The sequence below is a fragment of the Opisthocomus hoazin genome, chromosome 2 (assembly GCF_030867145.1).
Source record: "Opisthocomus hoazin isolate bOpiHoa1 chromosome 2, bOpiHoa1.hap1, whole genome shotgun sequence".
Lineage (NCBI taxonomy): Eukaryota > Metazoa > Chordata > Aves > Opisthocomiformes > Opisthocomidae > Opisthocomus > Opisthocomus hoazin.
Window position 1 is genome coordinate 50,163,193 of NC_134415.1, and position 16,986 is coordinate 50,180,178.

Consider the following 16,986-nt stretch of genomic DNA (forward strand, 5'->3'; position numbering starts at 1 on the left):
CTTCTTTTGATTTCTGTAAAACCTTCCAGTTGTTCTGTTGTCTTGTTGTGATGGCATCATTTGTTGCCTGTATTTTGCCCAGCACCTTCTGAAGGGGATGTTTGGGATTTAAAAAAATTACGAAAATATATTTCTAAAGCAAAAAATGCATTCCTTTTCTGAGAGAGACCAAAAAAAAAAAAAAATCTGCATTCTAATCCCAGGACGGGAGGAATGAAGGTTGCGTTGTCTGGGCTAGTGGACAGCTCTGCAGGGGGGCTGGAAAAGCCCCTTTGCTGGGCCGGTACCCTCTGGCTGTCGCCAAGGCGGATGCTGTGCCGGAGCAGGAGCCACGTAGATGTGTGTGCTGCTGGAGGGACCCCTAGCACAGCACAGGGGAGGCAGGGTCCGTCCCTGGCGTGGTGGGCTCAGGGTGAAGGGGATGGTTGTGGTGACTGTCTCTGGGAGTGCTGGTGTGTGCAGGGATGCGCAGAGGGCTTTGCAGCTGCCCTGACAACACAACTTTTGATCCGGTGCAATGAAATGTCTGTGCAGAGTCCGGTCTCTCCCTCCCTCTCACTATTTTTATTGCTGACTGGTAGCACCATTGTTGAGATGTTGTCTAGAGGACTTGCATTAGCTCGTCCGCCTGGGGTTGAGCGTAGCCTGGCTGTCTTTTGGAGCAGGCGCTGTACCTTGTGTCTACTGTACAGCAGTCGTCATTCCACTACCTTTCTCTATGCTCTGTTTTACTTATGAAGTAATCATATATACAGGCATATATACAGGCATCTCTCTAGGCAGATCTGGACTCCACACGCTGCTACAAGATCAACAGTTGGAAAGCATACAATGATATAAATTGTGCAGTAGTGCATTTGATTTATAGGTTTCAGCTTGCTAAATAAGGCCACTGGGCGCTGCTGTGCCCTGCAACCATGCACACAGAGGTTTGGAGGAGCTTCAGGAGAAGCAGCTCCTGCTGTAGGAGAAGTTGTCTGAGCACCAGCTGGCCAGTGAGAGCATAGCTTGCGAACGACAACGTGCTGTGGCCTCAATACCAAAGCAGGATTCGCTAATGTGGTGTTTTTCTACTGGTGGCGAGGAGTTAATGGCATGGTAAAACCAAGGCCAAGTTTGTTGGGTTGGGGCACGGATGTCTAAGGCCCCACTGTGTGCTCTCGAGCTGCTCTAGCGTCCTGCACACGTGACCCGCGCTCCCTAGAAACTTTCCTGTTTCCCTCTGTACAAAAAGTTGTCTCCATAAGTAAGAGCAATATTTGAGTAATAGTATCTCTATTGTTAAAATCTCAAACCCCCTCAACTTTCGAGAAGGAACACGTTTTTATGGCACAGACCCCTTTGCTGTTAATATTTAATCTCTTCCAAATTGAATGATGAATGTAATGAAGGCTCTGAAACAGTATCCAGGATTTAGACTACAGATGTTTCGTATTTATTATGTTTCCAAGGGCTGAGATAAATACAGGAATAAGTGATACCACGTCTTTGCTTGACATTCAGGAGGCTTTGGCGTATCTGATGAGATACAGTTTCGGGGTTTATCTAAGTGCAGAGTTTGTACAAAAACAGAAAAGAGATACCAACTGCTCTTTTAGTTCCCTCTGTCTTTCTTTTTCTCCCATAAATGTTGAAAACCATTTTAAGTGGTTGTGTGGCAAATCGTACTATTGACTAGGAGAGTGATATTGCCTGGTGGGCTCGTTGCCAGGGAGCTGCCGCTCCTTGAGCCCAGCTGCTGGTTTCAAAGAAGCCACAGGAATCCAGGTGTGGGGTCCCCTCCCCAATGAGGGGCAGGAGGCATGGGGGACCCCCCTGGGTTTTGTGCCCTTACGTGCGGGACATAAGGTTTGCAGCAGTGTTGTGCTGGTACGGCTCGTGGCTGGGATGGCTGTGGCACTCTTGGCTCACTTGAAAGTCTCAGCGTGCTTTTATGTCAGCCTGAAAGGTGTCGGGCTCAGACACCAGCAGCACCAGTCCCTCCCCGAGGGGGAACCGGGCACATGTTCTTGACTTCAGAGGAGACACTGCGGTTTATACCCAGTAAAGATCTGGCCTAGGAGCTGCTCATTTAGTCTTGATGGCAGCTTGCACATAGCCCTTCAGCCACTCTCTTAAGTATTAACGAAATAATTTCCGTAGAAACTGGCTCCCTGGTTGGCATGTGGAGATGGTTTTTGAGGGGCGTGCTGATGATGCCGTGGCCCCTCCACCGCCACCGTCTGTGGTGTAACCCTTAGCCTGCCATTTGGGGTAGCGCAGTGCTTGGTAATCGGCCTCAAGCAGGGGCTCACAGCCACTCCCCTTCTCCATGTGAGTAGAGCCAAGGACATTTGCTGTCCTGGAGTCAATGGCAAGTTGCCCGCATGCTTCGCTGGGCACGGGCTGGGGCTTTGCAGCTCAAGCTTCGCTGCTGCAGCATGTACTTACACACCATGCGATATCCAACGTGTAGTGAATTGGGGAAAGTCCTCCTTGAACCACCCGCTGTGTGGCGTATCAACTGTACTGATGGCTTCGGCATCCGGATGCACCATGGGTGCTGGGGGAAGCCCCTGAGGTTTTGGGAAGGACTAGGAGGAAATTTACAGGCAGGCTGGCTCGGTCCTTGCCCAAACAGAGCTCCTGGCACAGCACAGGTTTCTCCATAAAGTCCAGGGGCTTTTCCTCCTAAATAATCTCTGTGGTTCCTGCGCGGCGTCAAGTGATGATGGGCACGAGAGTGTGGCCTGAGAGGAGGAAGGGTTCTGTCCTGCCACGTCACTTTGTGACAATTGAGTGTCCTAGTTGTTAAAGGAAAAAAAAAAAGTAAAATAAGAGAATAACTCTCACCATGGGCCATGTCACACCTATTCTCTCCTCTGTCCCCATGCTCTCTGTAGGTTCGGCGTACCCCTCCAGCTGGCGCAGCATCCAGGGAGCCCCGGACGTCTGGCAGTTTTCGGATGGAAGTTCAAGAGCACTTAAATTCTGAAAGGAGGTGAAGCTGGGGCGAGCAGCTGGTGGCATCTCGGCATCCGGAGGTGGCCTCTGTCCTGCTGGCTCGCCATGTCGCTGGGAGAGCCTGAGAAGTCACTCGCCGAAGGCAGCACTCCCCGGGCTCCTCCTGCCTGCAAGACTATCGTATTTATATTTTGTAATAGAGTACAACACTTCTTTGGGGTTGTTTTTTGTTTGTTTCTTTGTTTCTTTTTTTATTTTCTAAAAACAAAAAAAAAGCAAACCCACCCACCAAGGTCAAGGGCTTATCAATAGCTTTGACCAGCTCCTTGCCCTGCGGAAAAGACTGTCTTGCTCTTGTGGACAACGCAGCCTGTTGGTTATCTCCATGATGTGCCATTTCTTGGAAGGTGCATCTGATGTGACAAGTTAAAAATAAAATAAAACACAGTGTAGGTCTGTGGGTGGGTGGGAAATTGCCATAATAAATGTTGGAGCCTTAGGTTTTGTTTGCTCTGTCTTTAATTTTTAATGCTAACGAGGCCCAGGTGACTGATATGACTTTGTATTACCGTATTGGCTGCAGAAAGCCCAGTGCTGAGTTTACAATGAGAAAGCTGGGCCTGGTGTCTGTGTGAGGGGCTGCACGGCCCTGCTGGACAGACGTTTCCCACAGAGCTAGACCAGGCGTCGGGCTTACTGCCATGGCACCCAAACTCATGGCAACTCTCTATTGGCGTTTGGTGGTGCTGAAGTGGGGAGTCTGCCAGCTCCCCTCCATCGCCCGCCTCCTCTTGATGAATGCTGGCTGTTGTATTACGTTTCTGCAGTTAAACTACATACTTTTGGGGCTGGTTGGGGATCTGTAATGTCCCTTAGTGCCTGTCTAAGGAGAAGCAAGGCCAGCCAGAAGGTTTCAGGAGGAGCAGTAGTCTTGCTATGGAGATGCTGTCAGTACCAGGGAATGCAAAGCCCTGCTCTGAGCTGGGGTACTGGTGGGAGCTGCTGTCAGGTTAGCATCCTGGTGTCTCCCACCGAGTGCTCCAGCCTTTGCACAGCTTCTCCCCTTGCTGTTGACACCCATCCCTTGCTTGGAGCTGAGCAGCTGCCCAAGAAGTTTGCTGGTTCGGGGCCCAAGCGCTTTGCTGAACAGAAGATGGGTTAAGTGCATGCTTGTGTGTTGTCTGTGATGGGATTTATAGGCTGTAGCTACTCATGCCTGGGCTGGCGAGTGGGAATGAACCTTATTTGGTGAAAGAAACCAGCTGGGTAGCGAGCAGAGTCGCTGGCTGGCCATTTCGGGCCAAATCGCAGTGGGATGGAGCCGAGTCGTGGGCCAGCTGATTTATGTGCTTCGTATACTAGCTGCGTTCTCACTTCTGGTTTTATTCATCTCCTTTCTTAAACTCTGAGCAAGGCACCCAGCAGGGGTGACTCTTTTTTGGCAAAATAGCCATAGGGAAAATGATGTTGCCTTTTCAATGGGTGGTGGTTGCTCTTTTTATTTTATAAAACCCAGGCTGTAGTTCTTGTGTCAGCCGGGTCACAGCACAAGCGCAGACACTTTCGTACCTTAAAGCTCGGCAAGGGGCAGGGGCGGGTGGCAGAAGCGCCTCTACACACGGCTATAGGGTCAATCTGGGAGCGTGGTGGGACTTGGTGCATACGAATGGGTTGACCCAGAGGGAGCTGTTGCAGGTTCTTTTGAGGCGATTTGGTCTTTGATGTCCAATTGCCCAAAAATCTGCACACACCCTAAGCTTTTTTTATCATTAGGAGATATTTTTAAAAGGTTCTTCCTATCCCAGCATGCACTACCACCTCTGTGTCTGCTTATAAGGGTTTTTTTGAGCCTTGGAAGGGTGAGTCCTGTTGCATTAAGCGTCCTATTGATCACAAACACACCCTCAGTAAGGAGTTGGCAGCTCCCATTAGCTGCTGGCACCCCCGCTCCTGCCCTGGGGTATCTCTGCACCAGACAGCTGTGTCACATCAGGGCTATTAATTGCAAAGGGGGTTGCTCTGCTCTCTCTTCTAAATTGCAAACCAGAGATCACCTGGTACATATCTACAGCAGGCCTGCAATGCTTACCATAATAGGCAGCTGGGAAGCTGCTTTATAAGGGTTTTTCAGGGTGCTGCCTAGCTCTGAGGTTGTTTTTACCCTGATTTTGTTTGAGTGTGGGCAAAGCTCAGTTCATAGATGGCTCCTGGAGCAGCTGGCTGTGCTTTTGATGCTCTGACTGGTAGAACAACTGTGATGTCCTCTGCTTTCTCTGGCTGTGGCCTGTCCCTTCTCCAGCAGCCAGCACAAGGCAGGTGTTTCTCCCAGGAAAAGAAGAAAATAACAAAGCAGTGACAGTTAAAAGTGCTCTGCTAAGCACAGATGGGAGAAGTTATATCTGTCCTTTCCTGAAGTGTCGAAGGTAAAGTGAAATAGTCCTTAAAATGTATTTTTTAATACAGGAGTTAAACCTTCCCAGTTGTTAGGACTTCAAAATATCTGCAGAATTTCTGTGTTGCCTTAAAGTTACATGTGTAATGGTGGTGCTGAGAGCCGCTTGTAAGTGTTCAGGCTGCACTGGGGGGCTCCTCTCCCCAGCTGCAGGGCCTGATCCTGCTCACAGGCTCCAGAGTCCATGTGGCTCTTGTAAAGTAACAGGGCAGCCCCAGCACAAGTTTTTGGTGGTGCTATGAGGGTTTCTACTGCCTTGTGTGACCTGGGCTGCTGTGTGCTTTAATTGGGGGTATCATTAGGATCTTTTTGTCTGGCCAGGACTTGGCTGCTGCAAAGCCCTTCGCTGTATCTGGGTGTGCGGATGATCATCAGCCATGGCATTACAGGGCCTTAACGAGTTTCTGCTAATTAACAGGAGTCAAAAGTTTCCTGTGAGGGGAGAGCTGGTTCAGGGGGCTGAGAAGAGCAAGATACCTGGGAGTTAGCTAGCTCAGCTTTGATTTTTGGGGGTTTAAAAAGCTGCTTTCAAGCTTGAAGGCAATTTGACTGTGCTGTATTTTATTTCGAAGCACACTTTCATGACACTAAAATGCAGCAAAGGTCAAGTCTTCTGTTATGTCTAACTTAAATTTTGCTTTCAAAATAATGCATATTTTGGATTTGTGACGCATTTGGACCATGGGCTTTTACAAAGTGAGAAGAGAGGGGTGAAACAACTGTGTTGGAGGTGGCTTATTGAACACTGTCTCTCCAGAAGGGTTCTGAAAACAGATCTAAACCCATGAATGGCATTTCCAGCAACACTCCCGAATCCCCATGTTTTGTTTCAACCCCAGCTTTGTGTCAGGTCCCACTAAGTGATCTGTGGGACTAGCGGCAACATCAGGCTCAGGAGCATCGTGGTGTTAGTAGACAGCAATGTGACTGCAGACTCTGGGGGTAAGGTGGAGGGAAGCACCATCCTTCTTGGGCTGCTGGAGGTTATTTTACCAACTATGCCCTTTATCCCATACTTTTGTGTTGCATCTTGTTTCTTCCATCACTGTGTGTGTTTGAAGTTCCAGGTGCCGGCAAAACCCAGGGGTGAGCAGATTTTTGGTGGTGAGGTGGAGGACCTGCTAAACATAGCTGCCTTTCCAGGGCTCCCTGTACTTGTGTGGTATTTCATGTGATCCCCCTATAAATTATTATCAAGGCGTGAGTCAAAAAACCATCCCCAAATGACAGTGGTGTCTCATTTGTTTCTTTTTTATTCTCTCCTTCCCCCCCGCCCCCTCCAGTTTTTCCCATTTCAGGCATGATTAGGCATCATCATTCAGTTTTATGGCATATCTGCTTCAAGTCCATTCAAACTTTGTTGCCCCTCCATCCCAACATCCCCTGTGCCTCTTCTCCCCCCCCTCCCCCCCGCCCTGGGAGTCACCCTTTTAACATTCATCTTCTGTAGGGTTATTCCCAAGGAAAGATGGAGTTGAGGGGGTGGGAACACAACAAAAAGAAACACCCAAACCCCAAAATATGGCCTTATTCCTTAATCTCACTGGATAGTTACACATCTGGTAGAGGCTTGTTAGTTGTTGCTATTACTTTTATTGCATCTTTAGTAGTGATGAAATTCAGATGGCAGAACCAGTGGGCCCCAATTTAATTTCGTCTGGCTTCCCGTAATGAGTGCAATGTGATACCTGGGAAGTGCTGGCTTGGCCACAGCTCCAGCAGGCAGGTGCTTGCATGCTGTGGCGATGGGCAGAGGCTGCGTGGACAGACAGCTGGACAGGCAAAACCCCATGGCAAGGGTGGGGACAGAGGGGGAGAAAAAGGAGAAATCTGAAAATAGGGATGATAGTGGGCAGGTAGAGGTGCCTGTGCCATTTTCGGTGTGTGCATCAGTCAAATAGTGCAGTAAGATGGATGGGTGGGTGGATGGATGGACGGACGGACAGATAGCTTTTCAAGTCAAAAACCAGAAGCAAGATCATGAGGTGGATTTCCACCATTTTGGTGGCTGGGGTGTGCATGCCACGATGCTTTCTGAGGTTGCTCTAGCTCTGATGGCTCTTCCTTGGCAATTCTCATGACTCTCTGGGTTTCTGGTGGCGATGTATAGAAGCTCCCACCTCTCCCCCAGTGTCTACAAATGCATGTGTCTAAGGGCTATACAGGATTCATTTACAGGCCTCCTGTTGGTGGGCTATGTGCATGCAAAATGAAGGTTGTATTTGGCTTCTCATATTCAGATCTATATTCCATATTGTGTTGACCAAGAAAAACAACTCAGCCCCTGTGCTGAAGAATGTGATGGACTGATGACTTTCAGAAACATACTGTAAATCAAGGAGGCTAATAAATACTTGCTATTAATAAAATGGGGCTACTGCCTTTGAAGTTATTTTTCACATTTTACAATATTTTAATTTAAATGGCATGAAAAAGGCAATGTTTGGACCTTTCCTCCTCCCCCAGCGTGGCTGTTGCTAAGCTTAATCTCTTCAAATGCCCAGGCAAGAGAAGTTTTTTTCCTCAATGAGAAGGTCTAGATGGAGCAATAAGACTCTTGCCCAACCCTATGGAGCTGATGAGGGGCTGGCCCCAGCAACAGGGTCCCCTTGGCAAGTGGTACCCTCTTGCTAGGTTGTCCTTCTGGGCTGGCAAAAGATCCCCAGAGCTTGCCCGGATGAATGCATTGAAGAGCCTGCAGCCAAAAGCTGTACCACATGCACCAGCTCAGGCTAAACCTCTAATGCTTCCCAGTTGTGAGTGAGGCTGCTCCAGGTGGTAAGCACATGGACAGAATATCTGCAGGCTGCTTAACCCTTTCCATCAGGTTTCTCTGGGTCTGTGTCCCTGTCCATCACAAGAGGTTGGGTGAAGGTGTTGGTGGCCAAGGGCCTCCTGTGAAGCACGCCTGCAGGCAGCAGAAAATGGGGCTGTGAACTTGCTTCTTGAGTATCTCTGTACCAGAGCTCATAGTGCCTACGGGGATGCCAGATTACTCTTTAAATAGCTGTGCCCTTGCAAACTTTGGACACTTTGGGTAAGGAGGGAGTTGAGGATGGAGCCCTAAATAAACCTTTATTTGGTTTCTTTATGTGAGTGCCTGTCCTTTCCCTGACCACCTCTTTCAGCCCTTCATCAGTGAGCAGAGCCTGGTGGCTCTAACACTTCAGTCCCCCTTCCCCGTGGGCTGAGGTTGTGCTCTGTCAGCCCTCATCCCATGGCTCATCTCCAGAAAAGTCCGTGTTGATGGGTGGTGTGGGCTGTGCCTGCCCTGCTCTCCCCAAATGCCCCTGCACCCCAAACTCCAGTATGAATGAAACTTAGTTACTTTGTATTCTCCTCCCAACAGACCTCTTCCCTGCTGCCTCTCCAGCATGCTCCGCTATGGTTTGGCTTTTCCATTTGGAGACTCTGAGGAGCAACATCCATTTGGGAGATGCTTTGCACCTAGTTGCTCCTGTTGGCTTTTTGCTTTCTAAAATTCCCCTTTTTCTCTCGTTTTTTTCCCCTTCCCCTCGCTCCCCTGCTGAAGAGATAGCACCTTCTGCAGCTGTAGTGATTAAAGGGGAGGGGGGAAAATAGCTTAGTTAAAGTAGAGCCTGGCAATATAAAATAAGGTGCGGAGGTGATGAGCGATCCTGGGGTATATTAAAGCAGAGGCTGGCATTTTTGACATTGCTCCTACTTGCAGCATGTTTGAGCACTGGGAGACCAGCTGTTCTGAAATGCTGAGCACCTGCCCCCAGGCCCTAATTTGGGCAAGTTTAAAAATGTCCTCTGCGATTTAGTCAAGTCATGGTTGTTTTCCCCTCCCAAAGACATGGTGCTGTTGTGTGGATACAGGACTGGAAAGGGATGGGAGGACAAATCCCACCACAGCCCTGCTCTGCCTTCCAAGGGCGAGGGGATCAGAGAATGGGCACCTTGGGAAAGGGCAGAGATAGGGAAAGCCTCCCTGGCTTTTAAATGCTTTTTAAAGGCTCTCGGAAGCATATTCCCAGTATTGCTGAGAGGCAGTCAGGAGAAGGGGGTGGCGGGGAGGGGAAGAAAAAAGTTCATTGCATGCTAGCAGGGCAGGTACAGGGAAATTATGCATTTTTCCAGACTGGCTTATTCCCTTCTGTGTATTAAACATTATTTTAATATTAGAGTGACAATGTTTTATAATTAAGCTAAATGTAAGAGACAGGGTACACTGGAGAGCTTGGCTCGGTGTGAGGAGGTGAAGAAGGTTTCCACACACTGCCCAGGATTAACCCCAGGTTGCAGCATCCTTTGTGGCCACGCTGGCAAGTGTGGTGCCTGGCTCTCGAATGCCAACATGCCCTGCACTTTGGCAAGTGAAACCTTTAACTCATGAAGGCTGTAAAGTTAATACAGAAGAAAAGCATTTAAAAAATTTACATTAGTTCATGTACATCTATTGAACTCATGAGGGGAAATCTAGCCCCTGAGAGATAGAAACTAAAGAGCTGAGCCATAAACCAGTATGATAACATCCTTATTATAAGATGCAAATTAAGGGGCCCAATTCACTTTAAAAAAGCATTATGAGTATTTAATTTTTCTAGTGGGAATATCTCTGAAGTTGGCCGGTGTGTGTTTTTTTTGTGCTGTGTACTTAAAAAAAGCTAAAAAAAAAAGAAGAAAGTAGTAAGTCAGGCCACAAAGAAGCTGCTGAAGGCAGAGTTGAAGATGCTGAGCGGTGGTTTGGATGTCGGAATAAGTAGCTGGTGCTTATCGCGGGCAGGAGGGCATGTCTGCACTGGATTTGGATGAGAAGACCATGGCTAAAGCCAGCAGCATTGTGACGGGTTTCAAGGGTGTAAAAGGGGATCCAAACCTGCCCTAGCAATTGAGTGTTTGATCTCCAGAGCAGCTGGCTGGGTTCTCACACATCTCTGGCCGGCAGCTCAGCGTTGACACTGGTGCTCTGTGGGTCAAAGAAACACTTGGTTGGGACCCCATCTGAGTGCTGGGGATTTTCTGGGTGACCTGCTCCCTGCCCTTGGCGTTGCAGCCCCTTTTGGGAGGTGACTTGGCTGCTGTGATGCTGCTGACAGTGTTATTGGTTACGAGTTACAGAAAACACACAGTATGGCGAAGGGCCCACGGGGCTTGCGGGTGCTCCGTTTGAGGCACTTATGCTGGGAACAATTTGAGGCTCCACCATATCTGCCGAGTTTGTTTTTTTCTGGCCATTCCTTGTTTCCTGGAGCCTTTTTAAATTCCCCACCCCCCTGAAGTTGGAAGATGGCGTAATCGCTGCCCTTGCTGCTGCCCTTGCTTTGTCAGATGCTGGAGGTTAAAGTCTTGAGCCAGGAGAAGGACTTGGCACACAAGGTGGGGACAGCTGGGATAAATGGGAGAGAGCCTCTGAGTGTTTGGTCTGCTCTCCATCCAGCTTTACAGTTGAAAGGTCAAGACTTGTTCAAAAAAGCAAAGAAAATGCGGTACCCTTAATTCGCATCCTTAAAGACAAAAAGGCCTGGTTCAGCTGCCTGCATGCTGGAGCCATCAGCAGGCTGGAGATGCCTTTTCAAATAGAAAATAAAACCCCTACACTGAAAGACTGCTTTTCAGACAGACATCATACAGCTCTCCTATATAATACTCAGAGGTCAAGGGTTGAGTCAAATAGGGAGACCAGGTAAATATTTTCATTTGATACCCAGGGATTAGATTATTTTATTTATTTTGTGGAGTTGTAGAGCATCTCTCCAATTACAGAGATGAAAACCAGGACGGGACGGGGGCTGCTGGCTCCAGACCCAGCCCCATGACTCAAGTTTGGGGTCAGGCTCTGTTCCCACACCATGGCTGCTGCCTAGGGTTTGGAGCATGGAATAATGGGGTTTTCTTGAAGTTAGGTCAATAAGTTGAGGAAAACCCCAGTCTCCAGCTGGACTCCAATAGCTGAGCTTGGACCGAGTCCGAGCTGTGCGCTGAAACCTGTACCTCATTCCAAGGCTGCTTCCCTATCCCTTTTCTAGCAATCAAATACTGATTTGTTTTCAAACCACTGTTTACAAGGAATATTGCTTCTTTTTAAAGCTGTGCGTATGCATGCAGCCAGCAAAGACCATAAAATAGTGACAGGTAATGTCCACTGTCAGGTGCTGGCATGGCCAAATCTTTAGAAATACAGACTCACTGCTTTGAGGTTTTTTTTTTTTTTTTTAAAGACAAAAAAATCCAATATATCCTTCTTTTATCTTGTTTAGGAATCATAAATTTAGCAGGTAACAGGGTTAGCGGACTGGCTAGGCAGCTGTATGGGACCATAGGTTAGTTAGGCTGGAAGTATTTACGGGGCTGTTACTCAGCTGATCCCCGGTGGGGATCTGCCTTGAGGCAGGGCTCATCACTTGTTGCACATAGCAATATACATCTATTAAAAAAAAACAACCCACCAAAACCCCACGAAACCCAAACAAAACAACTTTTTCTGATGTACCATGCCACAGTACTTCTTCAGATATCTACAAAAAGAGGTGTTTTATGAGGTGTTTTTGCCTTACCCCCCCCGCCCCATCTTGAATCTGCATCAGAGCACCCAGAGCATTGTATGTACGTGTGCAGCTGAAAATTGCCCGGCTATGCAGACACATGGGGAATTTGCCTTGAGATTTACAAAGTGAACTTTATGGGAATGCAGAGGGTAAAATATCAGGATGTAGGTGGTGATACAAAGCTCGTGGCTGAACTCCGGTGATACCTCTTGTCCAGGCATGCTGGCATTTTCCATGCCATTTCCCAGCTTGCTGTGCACCCCCTAAATCTCCCCCTCCACTCGATATAGGAATAGGAGCCTTGTAAATCCTTCTGATCTGGATGCTTTATCAGGTCCCCCAGCTTCTCTCTGCGAAACCACGGCGTGGGTGGCAGGGGAAAACATCTGTGCAGGGGATATCCTCCCTCTCCTCCTCAACTGGCCACTATTGCCGCCGGGAAGGCAGTTGTGGTTTCGTAGCTTTTTAGCTGTGAAATGAGGAAGGATGTTCTTCCTCGTGGTTTGCAATTATGGTGTAGAAAGTAACAAATATATTTCTGCATTCCACACCAGATTCACTCTCCTGCAGCCGGGCTGAGATAAGGGGAGGTGCGTTGGAAAGCAAAACTCTGATGGTGAGCAAGTTATGAAAGTGATTGTAAAAGCTTCCTGGGAGATTAAATGTGGGTCTGTGCCCACACATGGCTCTAGTAGGATTAGGAAACAGCATTTAATATCACACAGCACCTTGCCTAAAAAAAAAAATCCAGAAACCCCAGTGTCCCTTTGTGCCTGGGTTGCAGTGATTGGGAACATGATGCCCTAAATCCAGCCTCCATATTTAACCCAAGAAAGTCTTCAGCTTTTGGGAGCAGGTGATGTATTCATGTCTCACACACACCACTTGCACGCTGATGTTTGTACCACCAAAGCCTAGAAAGGCCCCAGGATTAGCACCAGTGAAGGGCTGGCTTCTCCCAGGAGCTGGGCTGGTCCGTCACTGGTGATGCTCTGGAAGGGCTGTGGGGAGAATTTGCTGCAGGATGGAGTGATGCCCAATTTCAAGTTTGCCATCACTCCAAAGACTGGTCCTGGTCTGGCTTGACGATGGCTCCTCAGGAGCAGCTGTGGGGATGGATGAAGCTGGAGCAGACCTGCTATGGGTGCTCAAAGTGCTTGGAGGTAAGAAGCTGAGAAATAGTGAACTATTGATTTGCAAGCAGCATGAGCTTCTGGCTCATGCCCAGTTATGGGTGCTCCCTCCCAGCTGTGTGCTGACTGCAGCAGGCCAGGTGGGTGAGGGGTCCTGGGCAAGCCCAGCTGCAGTAAGGATGTTTCTGGGCAGACATTTTTTTGAAGAGTGTGGCAGGGGTCCTGCTTGGGGCCAGATATCTCTCCAGAGGAGCTTTTACTCATGCTCCCCTTTACACCTTGTTGCCATGAAGATGATGTAAGGTCTGATTTCTCCCCTGCTCTGATAATCCCTGGTCCCAGAGCTGTTTGGTGCAGACCAGGGCCACCTCCGTTTTGCTTTCACAAGGGCTTATATTCCTGCTCGTCAAAAGAGGAGACTGAAGCCTCCCCTGAGTTGTACTGGGGTGGATTTAAGGAGAGAGAAATAGCAGTGGGCAGCCTCAAAAATCAGTGGGACCTCTGGAAACACTTTATGCTACAGGATTTTTTTTTTTATTTTAACATTTCTTTCTTGCACTGTGTTGAAAAGGTAGAAGTGAATCCTCCCGGGGCAGGGAGGCTCAGCCGGGAAGCGGATGATCTTCGCCAATGGCTGCAGCTGGGACCTGCCGCTGGGGTCCGCCGCGGCTGCGGCCCTGCTCCCCATGCCACTCAGCAGGTTTCAGCATGACTCACCGGAGCCTGGGACAAGGTGGGGTGTTTTCTTCCAGGTCAGAATTTAGGTGCATTGGCAAAGGGCTGTGGGAATGCTTCTAAGGTATCTTCTTGCATGATGGTTTTTTTTTTTTTCTTGCTCCTTTTTGTTCCCCACAAGTGGTGTTAGGCTCTTCTGCTCTGCCTTCACAGAGCAGATGACTGAAGAAGGGTTTGGACTGCCAGAGATGCACGTTTAGAGATTGTCTACATTCCACTCTCTACCTCTGCTCAGTATCTTTCCTCCCCCCCCCCCCAAAAAAAAAAGCTCCCCATCTCCAAAGAGGTCAATGACTTTGCTTCCAGACAGGGGCCAAGAAGGCACTCCCGTTTTCTCCCTCTTCATGGGGTGCGTTAGTGATGGGAATCAACTCACACTTACATAGGTATTGCCATACTTGGAATAATAAAAATAATAGAACAAGAGTGATGAAGCTGCCAAGTCCAGGAACACATGTCCAGGTCTTTCAAGACTCGGAACTCCAAGGCTCATGGAGAGATAAGTACTAGGCAGTAATTATAGATGCACACATTGTACTGCTCTGAATGGAGAGAGGTTTTGCAACGGATGGACATGCTGTTGTGCTGGTCAAGGTCCTTGCTGCAGGAGTTTGGGGTGGCTGTGAGGGTCTGCAGCTGAGCACATGCTTGCATGCAAGAGATACTTTGCATTCATGTTACTATTATTATTTAATGTACATTAATCACTGCAGGTGCAGCTCTGCCGATGCAGGGCTTACAGTCTGGCTGTTGCCCACCCAGAGTCAAGCCCGGCTGTGCCTTCCAGTACCCCATCTGCTGCAGATTAAAGAACTCATACCACCAAGCTGGGATAAATGGGAAGGTTTGTGCCACTAGTTCCCATTGTAATTATGGATCTGCATGGGATAGACCTGAGGGCAAACCATCCTGGCACTCTATCAGCACTTTCCTACGTGTGCTTCTGGGAAGTAGAGGGACAGCCATGTGCATGACCTGTTCTTCTGGCCTCTCCTCAACCACACTGCAGCCTCAAGTGCATTTTTAGCTCCTCTGAAATGTTTTAGGGGTGTTTATTCATGTTAGTGGCTCAACTACATTTTTTTTTTTCTTTTTTCCCCTCCTTTGGCATGTCTGAACCATTTAATCCCATTCTTAGTATTGACACAAAAATGCAGCTGAGAAAACACTGAAGCAGTTTCAACAACTGCTGTGCTAAGAAGTAAAGTAAACCAGAAAGTAGTCATTACACCAAGAGCTTCCTCTTTAAATCAGCTTGTGGGGGGGGGGGGGCGAGAAGTGAGAGTACTTGGTAATTAGATTCTCTCCCTCATCCTTCTCTCCCTCATCCTAATCGCATTTCCAATAAATGAGCTCTGAAGATCTGTTTCTTTTTAAGTTTTCTTGAATTTAGCCTATGTATAAGAATCTTAGAACAACAGAGCTGCAGTAAATATGATTAACCTATAGTTAATTACTGGGGTATTTTGTTTCTGCCCTGTGGATGCTCAGCCTGTGATGGTTAACCATCGGCCTCTTGGAAACCAGTCCCCTGCCAAAGCTGTCGGAGAGGAGCAGCAGAGAGCTGAGTGTGGTGAGCTGTTCCCTCATTACCAACACTGTTTAAGTAAAAGTGCAGGAGACTTTACACTAAGTGATAATTTAGCACACACAAGAGTCTGATGGAAAAAATTAACTTTTCTTCAGAACACCTTTTCATTCTGCTGTTTTCTTCCCCCCTCTCTTTTCAGGGTTGATAAAAGGCCAGGGAGTTTTAGCTTAGCAAATGCTTCCTATAAATTCCTTTCTCCAAACACTGTAGATGAATAATTTCAGAGTCCTGGATCCCGAATCCCTTTAAGCTCCGACTAAACCATATATACATTGTATATTTTCTTTTTTTAGAAGAAGAGAGGATGTCTAGCTAATATATAATTACGGGCTGGGTCTGTGGTCTACAGATGGGCATGAGGAGAAACCCATGAGTCAAGAGGGGAGGATGAAGAAAAGACCTGCCGAAAATGCGCAGGGTGTCCCCTGTCCCTTAACTGAAGTCAGGGCAGATCCTGTTTGTTAACAGGTGGGCAATGAAAGCTTGGCAGTGACCTTCCACTGAAATCTCATGCTGTTGAAATCCAGTGGTTGCCCAAGAGGGGGGCTGCAATGTGTGGCACATGGTACTGCACTGCAGGACTCCCAGTGAGTTTGTAACAAGATCACAGCTCCCAATTCACCGGTGGTTCATGTACACTGTTCACTTTGATGCACTGGTTCATGTGCAATGAGTTACGTCCATACAACACATGCCCAGAAGATTTATCAGAAAAATCAGTGCTGATGGTTCAAAAGAATAAATGCTTGGTCAACACAATGTAAATTCTGGATCAAAGGAGTTTGCCTTCCCCACCGCTTGACTCAAGTCCATGCTTTGCAAAGCTTTATTGATATCACTCAGGAGTTTCTTCTGGGTGGGAAGACAAGGACTGTTGTGTTGACAATGCAATCCCCTTCAGCAGGAAAAAGAGAGCTCATGTCCCCAAAACACAACAGCTCTTGGATGATTTTGGACCTGACAAGATGCGTCCCAGAGCCCTGATGGAATTGGCTGATGTCATTGCCAAGCCACTCTCCATATTTGAAAGGTCAGGGCAATCAGGCGAAGTCCATGTGACTGGAAGAAGGGAAACATTGTGCCTATTTTTAAAAAGGGAAGAAAGGAGGACCCTGGGAACTACCGACCTGTCAGCCTCACCTCTGTGCCTGGGAAGGTCATGGAACAAATCCTCCTAGAAGCTATGCTAAGGCCTGTGGAGAATAGGGAGGTGATTCAAGACAGCCAGCATGGCTTCACCAAGGGCAAGTCCTGCCTGACCAACCTAGTGACTTTCTATGGTGGTGTGACTACATCAGTGGACAAGGGAAGAGCTATGGGTGTGATCTATCTGGACTTCTGTGAGGCCTTTGACACGGTCCCCCACAACATCTTTCTCTCTAAATTGGAGAAATATGGATTCAATGGGTGAACTGTTCGGTGGAAAAGGAATTGGTTGGAAGATCACAGCCAGAGGGTAGTGGTCAAAGGCTTGATGTCCAAATGGATGCTGGTGATGAGTGGTGTCCCTCAGGGGTCCGTACTGGCACTGGTGCTGTTTAACATTTTCATCAATGACATAGATAGCGAGATTGAATGCACCCTCAGCAAGTCTGCAGATGGCACCAAGCTGAGGGGTGT

At 48.1% G+C, this 16,986-nt stretch overlaps 1 protein-coding gene across 6 annotated transcripts in view; it reads left to right on the forward strand.

The window, feature by feature from the left end:
- BCL11A (BCL11 transcription factor A) overlaps positions 1 to 7,749 on the forward strand; it is a 78,028-nt gene extending 70,279 nt beyond the window's left edge. For 3 of the 6 annotated variants that reach the window (XM_075413563.1, XM_075413564.1, XM_075413568.1), the window contains exon 4: positions 2,883 to 7,749. In XM_075413563.1, the coding sequence (XP_075269678.1) occupies positions 2,883 to 2,984 (102 nt within the window). In that variant the 3' untranslated portion in view covers positions 2,985 to 7,749. The remainder of the gene's footprint in view (positions 1 to 2,882) is intronic. The other 3 variants (XM_075413565.1, XM_075413567.1, XM_075413562.1) reach the window with 2 other exon arrangements.
- Positions 7,750 to 16,986: the final 9,237 nt, after the last annotated feature.